At 52.6% G+C, this 13553-nt stretch overlaps 3 protein-coding genes across 3 annotated transcripts; 2 read left to right on the top strand and 1 right to left on the bottom strand.

Moving 5' to 3' along the window:
- Window positions 1-3582: 3582 nt before the first annotated feature.
- Window positions 3583-5926, top strand: QC764_603570 (uncharacterized protein). Its single transcript, XM_062948861.1, has 3 exons — window positions 3583-4607; window positions 4858-4972; window positions 5337-5926. The coding sequence occupies exons 1-3, from the start codon at window positions 3711-3713 to the stop codon at window positions 5702-5704; spliced, it is 1380 nt and encodes a 459-aa protein (XP_062797372.1). The 5' UTR covers window positions 3583-3710; the 3' UTR covers window positions 5705-5926.
- A 281-nt stretch (window positions 5927-6207) lies between these two features.
- On the bottom strand, window positions 6208-10687 carry SMC2 (Structural maintenance of chromosomes protein 2). The gene is made up of 3 exons (XM_062948862.1): window positions 10013-10687; window positions 6669-9922; window positions 6208-6618 (listed from the first exon to the last, which is right to left on the bottom strand). The coding sequence occupies exons 1-3, from the start codon at window positions 10037-10039 to the stop codon at window positions 6354-6356; spliced, it is 3546 nt and encodes a 1181-aa protein (XP_062797371.1). The 5' UTR covers window positions 10040-10687; the 3' UTR covers window positions 6208-6353.
- Window positions 10688-11303: 616 nt separating this feature from the next.
- Window positions 11304-13187, top strand: QC764_603590 (uncharacterized protein; the record flags this gene model as incomplete). The annotated part of the gene is made up of 1 exon (XM_062948863.1): window positions 11304-13187. One exon carries the CDS (start codon window positions 11304-11306, stop codon window positions 13185-13187), a length of 1884 nt encoding a protein of 627 aa, XP_062797370.1.
- Window positions 13188-13553: the final 366 nt, after the last annotated feature.

Below are 13553 nucleotides of genomic sequence, written 5' to 3'. Positions count from 1 at the left end.
GGGGAGGGCCCGGCACAGTGGTTCTTTTGTCCTTCTAGAAGAATGCTCGGCCCACATATCGATCGAAATGAATATTGACACCAACGAAGAGCCAAGTTCATGCAACACCATGCCAAGCCCTGTCGTTGACGATATTCCTAGGGTGTCGATCTCGTCGGGACTGCCGCTTGGAGATCGACGTGCATCCACGTCAATCAAGCATGAAAATGTCTTCGTGTTCTTTTCAATGGTCGGTCGTGTTGCATGTGCTGGTGGATCGATGGCGTGCACAGCCATCCCGCGATCTGGATGTCATATGTCAACTAGATTAGATACGCCGCCATTGCAGTAGCATGATCATGGCCCATAATTCCGCAGATAGTCGCAGCGCAGTGAAGAGTATTTTTGGGATGTCCGGACTATGCCATAGGGACAGAGTGACAGTTGAAGAAGACGAGTGAAAAGTGTTGGATGTAAAGAAAAGAAAAGAAAAGAAAAGAAAAGAAAAGGAAAAAAAGAATTCTCCTGCCGCTCACTCATGTCTCGGAGGGGTCGGCTACCGGTGTCTGCCCTGATGGGGGCCCCGTTGAGCCCAAACGGCGGGTAGCGGGGCTAACCTATCGCTGTGCCACGGGCGGCTGGGGGTTCGTCCCAAGTGCGCCGGCCCGGCCTGCAGGGGCCGCTCTCTGGCGTCATCTCGCACTCCAATGAGACGAGGGCCGAGCTTCAGATGCTCCACCTCGAGCAAAAACGCCGGGCCAGTTGCCAACTCTACGTCAAAAACCGTTACACTAAACCCTCACAAACCTTGGCCATTTCAACGACTCTCCTCCTTTGTGGCCCTCGCTGCCCGCTCCACATGCTGCACCTGCATCCTTTTTTCTTCTCTCGAGAACTGCCGTTCAATCCGGGCCTTGCCCGGTCTTGCTGCAGGGCACAGACCTCGACCGACCGTCATACCTCGGCCAATGGATCCGGATGAACTGCCCGTTGAGGATTGTCCGCTCTCTCATCTTGAATCTGACAAGACTGAACCATCATCCATGACGACATGTTCAATCCCGTGTGGCTTTGATTCATAGCTCCACCTATATCAGACTCTGAGAGAGACAACTGACCTTCGGGATCAAGAGTTACCGTGTATCATGAAGGCTCTCTGTCGACAAGAACTGCGATATGACGGTGCCTCGGAGGGCAACTTGTGGCGGTGTGCCTTCCATGGCTAAAGATGCCGCTTTCGTCTACAGGTACCTCTCTCTATTGTGTGGTTTCCCGCGAAATGTCTTCCTGGTCTAACTTCTGTCCGTTCTCGGCAAAACTTCGAGCATAGCATTCATTTCCCAGGCGCTCTCCTTCACCACTGAGAGCGTGCCCAAAGTTGAAACATTTTTGCTGAGCCTCACCAACTCCATGTCCCATGACTTGCCGCTATGAGATTGCCCTCATGCGTTGGTTCAGTTCGGGCTGTCAGTCGGCTTATCGACACGGCCCCCATTGTGAGCATGGCACCACGGCCCTCGTATGGAGCCACCGTGTTGTTGATGGAGACAGGTCCCATCTCCACTCGGGAACCCCTTTCCATCTCCATACGGCAACTACTTCGCCCATACACCCTCACGAGTGTAGTGCTCAGTGCTTCCGCACGTATTCGTCCGCATAGTTGCGCCGATGAATATCATCTCCTCGCCATATGTTGGCGCCTGCCAGTGTGGGCCCATCTCCGCATGGTGAGCGCTTCTCAGCCAGTCACTGATGGCTTCAATACCCCTTTTCAGACATGATAGCCACACCCTCATGGATGGCGAGACGCCTTGCAACTGCCAATCTTGTTCGAGGGTGGACCTAAGCCTTGTCTGATTTCCATATCTGTTGGCGCCACGGTTGACTATCCGGACCGCTGCCTGCTTAACTTGTACGCTTCACGACCTACATCTACACGGTCGTCCCCATCTGGTAGATACAGGGCTCGGAGGGCAGCCCGGCGTTCAGTCTTAATATTGAGCTGTCTACTATAGCCTCATTTCGCCTACCTGCGGCATGCGGCCTGGATTGGGTCAACTCACAAGGTGGCCGAGGTGTATGCAAACTCCTACTCAAACCAACCGCTATGACAGACACGTGATCCTTCCCTTGGAGGTAGCTGAAGACGAGGCGGGCGAAAGCCTAGGCATATGTTTATCACGCCAGGAACTCTTGCTGACTTTGGTTAGGCATATGTGGAAATCGATGGTACATGCTACATCTAACGGAACCACAGTCACAGAGAAGGCTCATCAGCCAACATCCGCATTACTTACCCCTACCCTTGCCTTTTCCGTCCCGCGCTTCTGGGCAAGTGTTCCTCAGCCTGCGCTACTTGTAGCCTCTGTGAGAAACAGAATTTTCAAGTGGTTTCTGCAGTGGCGACTTCTCCTAGTCTTTTGGATAGACCGGTAGCGGTGCAGATAGTCTGGCATTGCCGAAGGTGAAGGGTAGCAGAAGCGGAGCGCTACCTCTCCAGCGGGTTTCTTGGCCGCAAAAATGGTCTCTGTGCAACATCAATATGGTTATGTCAGAGATTTGTATCGGACTGTATCTCCCACTTGTCCCATAGGCGTAGTGAAGATCAGATCAAGCTTGCGTCACCCTAATCACGTCAGGGTGCCAATGAATGCGACACAAATGACAAAATAAGGAAAAGGTGGCCGCGCAAAAAAACACTCAGGTTTTCTGGGTAAGTATCTCGGGGGTTGGGTAGGGTAAAAAGACTCTCACAAGGCCCAACCAGCTGCTGTATTCAACCAGCAGCGCACCGACATGGGCGCGGCGTGCGTCAACCAGTATTGTTCCTTCCCGGCAAGAGGCAGTGACCGGCTCCAGTCGCTGTTTTCGGGGCGCATTCCCGGTTCTTCTTGTACTGGCGCGCGGAGTGCGATCCGACAGAACCTGCGGCGAAGAAGCCCAATCAGACACATTTCCATCCAGACATAGCAGGGAGAGCAAATCGGGTTGATGGGGCTAAAGCCAGCCCTATGTCAAATTGCCGGGTCGATAGGGGTTTGATCCGTCGGGAATACTCAGAGAGCTCGATCGCCATCTGAACTCTTGACAATCTTTTTGTCTTTTGGTTTCAGGTTGACGTAGGACATCACAACGACTCATATGGGTATAGCGACTGTTGACGTGGCCTGCCGTCAATCATATATCTATTTTAGTTCTCTTTTGCCCCTTTAAGCACTGAATAACAACTGGTGGTGGCCCATGTCTTGACCCGCAGAACATCTGATATATTATTATTACCCATCAAAAGGTACCTGCACCGCCGATTTGTGGTTCCCACGACTTTAACAATCACACTAGTCAGCCACTCAAAACACAGCTCTGTGATATTTAACAGGTTTAAGTCATGATCTTGGATGATTTGCCCTTCCCGCAAACACGCAGCGATCCAAAAAAAAAAAAAATTGCAATTAGAGAGAACATGAATTTAACAGGATTTTGGGTCGTGGTGGATAGTACCTAATTAATGGCCAGCTAGTGAATAAGACGTGTTATTAGGTAATCCGGTCCCAAGTGAGACGTTGGGGGCGCGCAAGTTGGTGACACCAACCGCCACGCTGGGAAGCTGCCAACTGCAACCGAACGGTCAACCGCCGAAAAAAAAAAAAAAAAAACAATAATTATTCAAGCAGCAGACGACCACAAGATATCCTGCAGACGTCCGGCCGACCGACCGATAAATTCGGCAACAAATGGACCAGGACCCGGACTCGGTGTTGCTGCGGAGCGGCCCAGTCATTGACGCTCCCGGCCTTCTCCTGTTGATTTCCACCATTACCGTTTTCCTCTTGCCTCTGTTCATCTACTTTCCCCCCGTACCCCCATCACAGCGCGATGCACTGCTTGAAACACATTCGCCCATCGGTGTGAAGCACACCAAAAGCAAGAAGACTACTACAACCTCACCATCAAAAACCACCATCGACCAGCTATGGATCTACCCAGTCAAGTCATGCAAAGGCATCCAACTCACCTCGAGCAAGGTGCTCCCCTACGGCCTGGAGTTTGACCGCCTCTACACCTTTGCTCAACTCAAATCCCCTTTTCCTCTCAGCACCAACCCATCGTCAGCAGAAGATAAGCTCCAGCCTCAAGAAAGCTGGGAATTCATCACCCAGCGGCAGTTCCCCCTCCTAGCCACCGTCACCGTGGAGCTTTTCAGCCCGGACCCGGTCAAAGCCCGAGGTAAACCGCTCTACTCGGACGCCAGCATCAAAGACTCCTTTCTCCTCATCAGCTTCCCCTGGCAAGAGCCAGGCCTCCGCGGGGTCGTCAGCTGGGTGGCCGCCAAGCTCGCACGGGGCCGCGGTGCGGTCCCGCAGAAGCAGCTTGTCCTCCCGGTGAGTTTCCCGTCGCAAGACGAGATTGAGTCCCAAGGGTACGAGAGGGAAGAGGTCAGGATCTGGAAGGACGTGGTGTCGGCGCTGAACATGGAAAAGGACCTACCTCGGGAGTTGGCGCTGTACCTGGGGGTGAGCAACAGGCTCGGGCTTTTTCGAGTCGACCCGGGCCGATTGAGAGAGGTGCATAGGTGTGCGCCGGGGAGGGAGGAGGCGGGTTACCAGCCTATGACTGGATTTCAGGATGCTGTAAGCTTTTGTTTTTTATCTCTCATATTTTTATTTTCATTTTTTTACTGTCTGCACACCCCCCTCCCTCCCCTCACTTCGGCATTTTTTGGCTTGTGAATGAAGAGCGTGGTTCGATTTGCCGTCCTACCCACAGACTTTTTGGTGATGAAACGCACCACCACTCACTCGCGCAAATCAACTAAGAAAGAGGGGCTGACGATGGGTGTGACTTTTTTGTGTTGTTTTCTAACACGGCCATTTGCGGCAGTATCCACTACATCTCCTTAACCTCTCCAGCATCCGCGACTTCAGCGCCAAGATCACTAAAGACGAGAATCTCGAACAAGACTTGGACGCGCGGAGGTTTCGCGCCAACATCATTGGTATGTTTCGATACTTTTTTTTTCTCCTTTTTTGTTGTTGTTATCATCAAGACTGTTGTGTCGAGTCCCCTGGACCCTGTTGGTTTGTTTCACGGAAGCACGGAAAGCGGTGAGTTTTTCTGGGCTGGGGGGAGAGTTTTGACAATGGGCTGAAGTGGACTGGGGACGACGAGACTCTTCCCTTTTTCTTCTTTCCCCCCTGCTACTGTACCTTTTCTTCCCCGCGGTGTTGTCTCTTGAGCCGCTCGCTACTCCACACACACACCCTTTTTTTCTTGTGTTATTTTTCTTTGCGGCGTTTACTGTTCCCCCTCCCCTGTAAGCGTGGCCCCACAGCCACTGACACCCCCGATTTCTTTCTTAGTCGACGGTCCCGAGGAAAACAACCCCCCTTATGATGAGGAGACGTGGAAAGAGGTCTGTTTTAAGAAGAGTGATGATGCCGAGGGGGAGAAGAGCAAGCCTGCTGCTGCAACTTTTCATGTGTCGTGCCGGACGGTGAGGTGCAAGATGCCGAATGTGAATCAGGATAGTGGGTTTAGGCATTCGGTTGAGCCGGATAGGAGCTTGAGGAAGCTGAGGGATGTGGATGAGGGGGCGAGGCTGAAGGGGTGTTTGGGGATGCAGTTGACGCCCTTGTTTGATGGGGAGGAGAAGTTGGAGAGCTGGGTTGAGGTTGGGATGAGTGTGGAGGTGGGAGAGAGGGGGGGGCATAGGTATATTAATCAGTAAGAGAGCCTGGGCACTGATTGAGAGGAGAGGGAGAGTGGGTGATGATAGAGAGAGTCAGTTGGGGAGGATGGTGTGAGAGGCGGCGGAGAAGATATATAGAATCATGAGGCGATCTGGATATTGGCAAGAACAGGGGATAGATGGGGACAGAGAGACAAAAGTTCCTTGTATATGCAGAGTAGATTTTGTGTAATAATATAAGACAATCACTTCACAGACAAAGCCGCTTTGCCTCTGCCAACTTCCACCCAAAGACAGCTGACATTTGTCAGTCGGTTACATCACGTTGTTTACCTACATAAACCCAACACATATATGCTGCAGACGGGAGTTCAGACGAAGGAATATAGCCTGTCCTATGATTATTTGCAGTCAACAACGTAGACACACCAACGAAATGACAATCAAGACAAAATACAATGTATCCCACTAAACACAACCACGGCCAAACTCACACATACTATAATATCGTGTACAACTTGAAAAGTCATTCATCATATCTACCACTCCCATCCCTATATCAACAAACAGAAAACCAAACAAACAAAAAGCAACCCATCCATCCCTTTGTATCCAGCCATCCATGCTTTCCCACCCCGCCCTCCCAAACTCCAAATATCCATCCCATCCTCATTCATAAACACACTTCTCACCTCAAATCCGCCGGCGTCAAAGCCTGCACCATACTAGTCCCCTCACTAAACCTCGTCTTAAAAATCCTATTCGCATTCTGAAACATCCCATCCTTCAAGCTCACAACAATAAACTGACTCCCCTTGAACCTCGTCTTGATCAGCCTTCCAATGTTCTGCGTATGCGACAAATCCAACGCGGCGTCAACCTCATCCAAAATATACATCGGCGCCGGCTTAAACTGCAGCAGCGCCATGATCAGACTAAGTGCAATGAGCGATCTAATGTTCCGTCAGCACACATCCCGTTTCATACCAAAAAGAATACATACCTCTGACCACCCGACAACTCCGTCAGACTCTCCTTCCACACCTTCCCAAGACAAACCTTCACCTCCAACCCATCACTAATCGTCTTCCCTTCTGGCGGGTCTAATTTCGCAAAAGACCCCGGGAGGAGCTCCTCGAAAATGGCCCCAAAGTCCCCATTCACCTTCCTCCACGTCTCCTCCAACGCCCTCTTCTTATAGTCATCCAGACTCACAATCGTCTCCTCAATCTTTCTCTTGTCCCTCATCACCGTCTTCATCATGTGCTTCAGCGCCACCTCCTTCTTCTCCACGCTGTCGATCATGTTCATCACCTTGGGGTTGATCTTCTTCCTCAACCCCTGGCTCCTCTCCCTCAGGTTCCTCTCCGTGGCCTTCAGCTCTGAAATATTAGAATTCTGTCCCCTAAAATCATAGGGCGTGCCGGGACGACCAAACTGATCCTTTGCGTCGGGGATCCACTCGTGTTCCTTTTCCAAGGCTTGGATATGCGCCAGTGCAGACTGTGACTCCTTGCCGAATTTCTCAATCTGATGGCCCAACTTCTGAAGCTCAAGCTTCTCCTCGGCAATGCGCGAGGTCTTGGAGCGGGTGGCCTGTTCAAGAGACTTGAGCTCCGAGTCAAACACGGAGAGTTTCCGCCTTTCCGCATCAAGTTCGGACTGGGCTTCGTCATGGGTGGTCTTGATCGTTTCAGCCTTGGAGGCCAGGGCGGTGAGTTCCTCCTGCTGCGAGGCAATAGCCAGATCAATCTCCTGCACTTGCTCCCTGGCGGCGGCCAAGTCAGCAGAGACTTGCTCAGAGTCGAGCTGGGCGTTTTGCAGCTCTTTCTGCAAAGTCTTGAGCGAGGTTTGCATCTTGGCGACCGAAGCACGGAGGCTGTTGACCGTTTTCTGCAGTTCCTCCAGTTTACCGTCCTTGTTGTTGTCAAAGTCCTTCATGTCCTTCTCGATGCGCTTGACGTCAGCCAAGGCCTCCACCTGTCGCTGCTTAGCCTCGACAATAGACTCCTTGAGCTGGCCAATCGTCTCCTTCATGTTTTGGACATCCTGGATGATGGACGAAGCAGAGTTTCCGCTGATTTGCTCCTCGGCAAGCTTGATCTCGTGGGACTTGAGGTCGAGCTCCTGCTTGATCTTCTTGGCCTGGTCGAGCTTGGACTTCTCACGGGCGATGTGATTATGAAGCAAGCCCAAGTTGGCCTCGGCTTCCTTGAGCTGTCTGGTGATCTCGTTGAGCTTTTGCAGGGTCACCAAGACACCGCTGGAGTTGGGAGCGCTGCCGCCGGAAAGGGTACCCGAGGGGTCATAGGCATCGCCTTCGAGAGTAATACTGCGCATCCTGACGTTGGGGTCGAAAGTCACCTTCTTGGCAGTCTCGGCATCCGCGCAAATGAGCGTGTTGCCAAAGACGTACTCCATCGCCCTCGAGACCTCCTCGTCATAACCGACAAGAGACAAAGCCAAGTCGACCCTCCCCGGGCAGATTTTTTGCGCCGTGGCAACTGTCTGAGCAGAGGCCTTGAACGCAGCAATCTTGTTTAGGGGAATGATGGTAACGCGCTTCCGCAACCTACCGCCCTGTAGGAGCTGTGTACCAGTAACCTCAGTATCCACAACAACGTTGTAGAGACGACCGCCAGCGCAAATCTCCAGAGCCGTACCAGCCTGAATGAACTGCTTGTCGAGAGTGAACAGCTGAGCCACCAAACCCTTGACCTTGGAGCGATCAAAGTTTGGCACTGGATCCGCATAGTTGAAGTCAATATTGGCAACCTTGCGCTTCAGAGCGTCCGACTCTTGGCGCAGATTGCGAATAATCTGTTGGAGCTGGCTTTCCTGTTTGTACAGCTCGCCTTCTGACCCTGGTTGGAACCCAAGCTTGCCCAGCTCCTTTTCCAGCCTCTGAGCCTGCACCTTGAGCCCTTCCAACTCGTTCAACAGCCCAGCGTTTGCCTCTTTGGCCTTCTTTGCTCGCGGTTCCTCCTCCTTTATCCGCTTCTCCAAATGCGCAATCTTGATCTTGGCCTGCTCCTGCTCCGTCGTAGCAGCAGTCACCCGGTTCCTCGCATCTTGTAATTGACCCTGATAACCACTCTCCTGGCCTTCCTTGGATGCAACACCGGTTTGCAGCGTCTGTAGCAGTTCCTCTTTGGATTCCACCTCCTGACTCTGCTTTTCCACCGCATCCTTCGCTGTGTCGTATTTAGCCTTGGTCTTCTCATACGCCTTGGTCTTTTCCTGCAGTGTCGCCTCCAGCTCGGTAACAGCCTTCTCAGCCTGAATCTTTCTTTCCTCCTCCTCCGCCAGACTGGTCCGCTTCAGGTCGATCACCGTAGCTAGCCGTACAAGCTCGTTCGAGTACTTCTTGACCGCCTCCTCCAGCGCCTGCGCCTTTCCTCCTTTCCTCAACTCCTTATCCCTCTGCGCCTTTACTCTTTCCACATCCTCTTCCAAATGTGAAATCTCGCTCTTCAACCTCTCCGCCGAAGCCTCCAGATCCTTCTGCCGTTGCTTCTTCGCCTCTAGATCCGACCCCGACTGCTTCAGCTTTTCCTGACACACGACATAGTCATGCGCCACCACTATCCTCGTTAACCTCTCGAGATCATTCTGTGTCTGCTGAAAGTCCAAAAACGCCCTCTTCTCCGTCCTCAGCTTCTCCAACTTTGGCTCAATCTCATCCCGCAGCAGCTCTGTAATCTCCTGCAGCTTCAGATCCTTCTTCGCCATCGTCTTGAACGCCTTATCCCTCCTATCCTCAAACATCCTCGTCCCCGCCGCCTCCTCAATCATGGCCAGAATCTCCACCGCCTTCATGTTCAGCACCTTTGTAATCCGACCTTGCATAATCAAGAAGTTGGGGTTGTTGATGTTGAGCTGTACACTCTGAAACAGGTTCTGCACCGTTTGCTGCTGCGCGCGGTGGCCATTGATCAGGTATTTCGTCGTGCCCCCCAGCACGATCTGTCGCGTTACCGAAATGGTGGCGTATTCCTCGAAGCCGATGGGCGATCGCTTCTTGTCTTTGTTGTCGAACACAATGGTGACGCTGGCCTTTGTCACGCCGGCCTGGCCGCGCTTGTAGATGAGATCCTGGAGGTTTTGCGCGCGGACGGTGGAGAGGTGGGTGATGCCGAGGACAAAGCAGATGGCGTCGAGGATATTGGATTTTCCCGAGCCGTTGAGGCCGGTGATGGAGTTGAAGGATTCGTCCCAGCCCGAGATTACGGTACGGACGGCGTAGGACTTGAAGCCCTGTTGTTTTGGTGATGCGACAACTGGTTAGCGGTGCCCAATGTTGGAGAGCAACGACAAGCAAGAGAAAGCCTGGGCGGTGAAACTCACATCGATAATTAGTTCCGTCACCCTCATGGTGGCGTTGATTTGTATGCAGAAATCCCCGATGCCCGCTGGTGATGGTCAGGTATTGTCGGGAGGAGAAAATGTCGTCGTTGTCGCAAATCGAGAGTTCGTCAAATCAGGTCACGCCGCGGTCGCTCCGCAAAAACACAAGAATATTTGTTTACTTTCCTCAGGGTGTCGCCCCGCACTTGCAACTGTCAGCTTCCAATCAACCCCACCCATTAGAGGGGAGGGTGGTCAGTGTGTAGAATCTTGGCGTGTTCTATGGAGGATGCAGTTATCCGGAACTTACGTCCTTGTTTTGATAATGAATAAGTGCATGTTGCTGGCCGATGATTTGGGCGCCTGATAGAAGGATATTTGAGAGATATTGTCCTAGGGTAGGAGAGACTATGAATTTGCCGGCAGTAGAGTAGTACATCGGAATATCAACATAATTTGGATTCTCCTCATAAACAAGATTGGCTGAAACGTGTGTGGACCTGCTCGGTGGATGGTGGGCATGAATAAGAAGAGCAAGCGTGAGGCTTGAGTAGAAGAGCTTTGTCGGCCTGACATGATAGAAGACAAACATGTTTCCTTGTGGCTATGGAGGTTATTTTCATAGATATCAGGGACTGAAAAGTAGCCGGAGGGAAGAGAGATCGCAGTCGTGTAAGTCATGCCCCGGTAGAGGTGAGGTCCAAGGCACTTGATGCCGTTGGGTGATCCTTGGCACTGATTGGCCACTCTGGTCAAACGAACGACTTCGCAGGGGTGGCCCCGGCGCAGTGGCTAGGAACGCTGGAACGCAGTGGTCCGAGGGGGGAACCTGGCTGACACAACCCATCACCTCCCACCGCAGCATCTCTCCGTCTCTCACAGCAACGAAGAGACGCCTTGCTGCTGAATGTGCGCGAACAGGAACTCTCCCTTGTACCGGCCGAGATATTTCTCCATGCGCCACCGTCTTTCTCACGATCTCTTCACCAAATGCATCCGCTACCAGGCCACGGCTTAATTAATTAATTGAGACTTAGCGGGTTTGCTTTTGGGCCTTCGGCGTCACAGATCAAGGACAGGTCGCTGCAATTCCAACCACCGCCTGAACAACATCGTCCCCCAACGTCCTGCAGTCGTCCGTTGAGCTGATACGACTGTATTCACCTTTCGCCGCAACTCAATGGTTCCACAGTTCCAGTCATAATTCCATGCCCTATCTCTTATACCGTCATCGCGGCGCATCGTCGAGGTTAGCAGCAGCAGCGGCTTCACCGGAGCGATACCCGATGCAATGAACCCCTCGCAGCGGGCCTCTTCGAGCACACTGCTGCCCGCCGCCTCCCGGGATTCCGACTCCAGCTCTATTCGGCCACGAAACCGGCGCCAAGCCAGTTACAAAGACGACCCCGACAACTCTTCCAGTCGGTCTACCAGCCGTGGTGCGACTCCGATTCCCGCCGCACATATTGGCTCAGTAACAGGCAGAAATGATGCAAGAACAGAAGTTGCGCGGAATCGTCCCAACACAAAAGGAAGTTCAGGACAAGGCGCGGGTTTGTTAGGAGGCACTTGGGCGCCAAGCTGGGCCTCGGTCCAGAACCTTGCCACCACATTGATTGCAGGCGGGGAGTCTTTTATCAACGGAGAGTCGCACCGACCACAAACAAACGGGAACAGGGCAAAGGGGGGGCAAGGCGGCGGTCGAGGTGATGCCACAAACACATGGGGCCCCGCGCCGCCAGGTGAGACCAGACCCCGCTCCGACGAGATTGGCACTGGAACATTGGCCAAGAGGGATGCCAGACTGAAAGCGATGAGGACTGCTAGTATTCTTGAAAGCCACGAAGGTGTGAATGGGGGTTTGGATTTTGGTAGAAAGTTCAAGAAGAAGGGGTCGGATGAGGATTTGCGCAGGACAGTATTGAATGACGAAACGGAGGAACACTTGGTTTACATTCACCATGTCCAACCAACAGACACGTATGCCGGGGTGGTACTAAAATACAGATGTCAAGAGGATGCTTTTCGAAAGGCCAACGGGCTCTGGTCAAGAGATGGAATCCAGGTCAGGAAATATTTGATGATGCCGGTGGATGCGTGTGAGGTCAGGGGCAAGACTTGTGAAACACCAGTCGACCCAGTAGCGAAGGTTGACCTGTTGGCACGAACACCAGACACAACAGATCCATGGGGACAGCCAACCAATGGAGGCGACTTTTTCTCGAATCCAGGAAATAGTAACCAGCTGGAACAACAATCACAGTCAGGCGACGACGACCGGCCATGGACCCATGTACGGTGGGTATCAATCGATTCCCATCCTCACCCAGTCGAAGTTGCCAGAGTTTCTCGGAGGTCGCTTGGGTACTTTCCTCCTCGCAGGAAGAAAAGCACTCACACCATGTCATCTTTGTCAACGCCTCGAGCTTCAGTTGATGCCCCCAACACCAGTGTTTCTGAGCCAAATATTGGAAGCCCAAAAAGTCCCTCTTCTCGGCGCCCTTCGCTGTTGTCCACCCGTTCTCCGATTGCATCCTCTCATGGAAACCTACCCACCCGATCAAACTCGACAGCTACCACCAGCGATAACGATCCCCGACCGGCATGGATGCGCCGTCCAGGAGGTGTAGGCTCGCTCGGCAGAAATGTGCGAGCCCCTGGGCCACAAAAAGACCCTCTCAACGATTGGGCTAAGAAGAATGTTCCCGGATTCAACTTTGACTCTTTGCCTTCCATGTCGGCCATGGGCATGGAAAGGGCTCGGTTTGGCTTCACCAACGATGCTAATGCGCCGGTTACCATTGCGGAGAGCCCGTTTGGAGAGGGCCAGGACACCTCCGCTATGAGCAGACAAGGGACAGGTCTTGACAAGGCGGCTCTTGCTGTGGAAACCTGGCTGAGAGGCGCTATCGAGAAAGGTGTCGAACTTGCAAAATCGGGGAACGTCACGCCTATTCTGGGACCGAGGCGGGTGAGCGGGATGCATGGAGGGAGTAACGGACAGGGTGATCTGATAGAATTGGAGAACACTGGAAGTGATGATGACGGGAGAGGGTGGCATGACCCGAATTTTGGGGGGACTTTGGGCAGTCCGGCTGTTGCTGGCCCATCAGGGAGGAGTTTTGGAGAGGCAGCTGCACTGAGGGGGAGGGGAGTGAGTAAGAAGGCTGATTAGGATCTCTGTAGCTCAGGAAGTGGGGTTTGAATTTGGCAAGTGGTGCATTGCGTAGGTTGAGCCCTTCATTGCGGATTGCTGGTTGTTGTTTTCTGTTCTTTTGAATGCTTGTTTAGGGTATATAGCAAGAATTGGCGCAGCGTGTTGGATTTATTGGATCAAAATAGATTTTTGGATCATTCTCTTTTCTCTCTGACAAGTGCGTGGGTCTAGGTTGACCATCAGGGTTCATTCAGGGGGTCGCACTTCCAACAGCCAGCTTCCCTGCGCATGCCTGGAGTAGCTGCGTCATTGATAAGAACCCTTATCGGGGCGCATCACGACTGTCCATCATTCAAACCACCATCAAGCATCATCAGTTCCCCA

The sequence above is a fragment of the Podospora pseudoanserina genome, chromosome 6, assembly GCF_035222485.1.
Source record: "Podospora pseudoanserina strain CBS 124.78 chromosome 6, whole genome shotgun sequence".
Classification (NCBI taxonomy): Eukaryota; Fungi; Ascomycota; class Sordariomycetes; order Sordariales; family Podosporaceae; genus Podospora; species Podospora pseudoanserina.
Note: the sequence above shows the minus strand (reverse complement) of the source record. Positions and strands in the feature narration are given on the sequence as shown.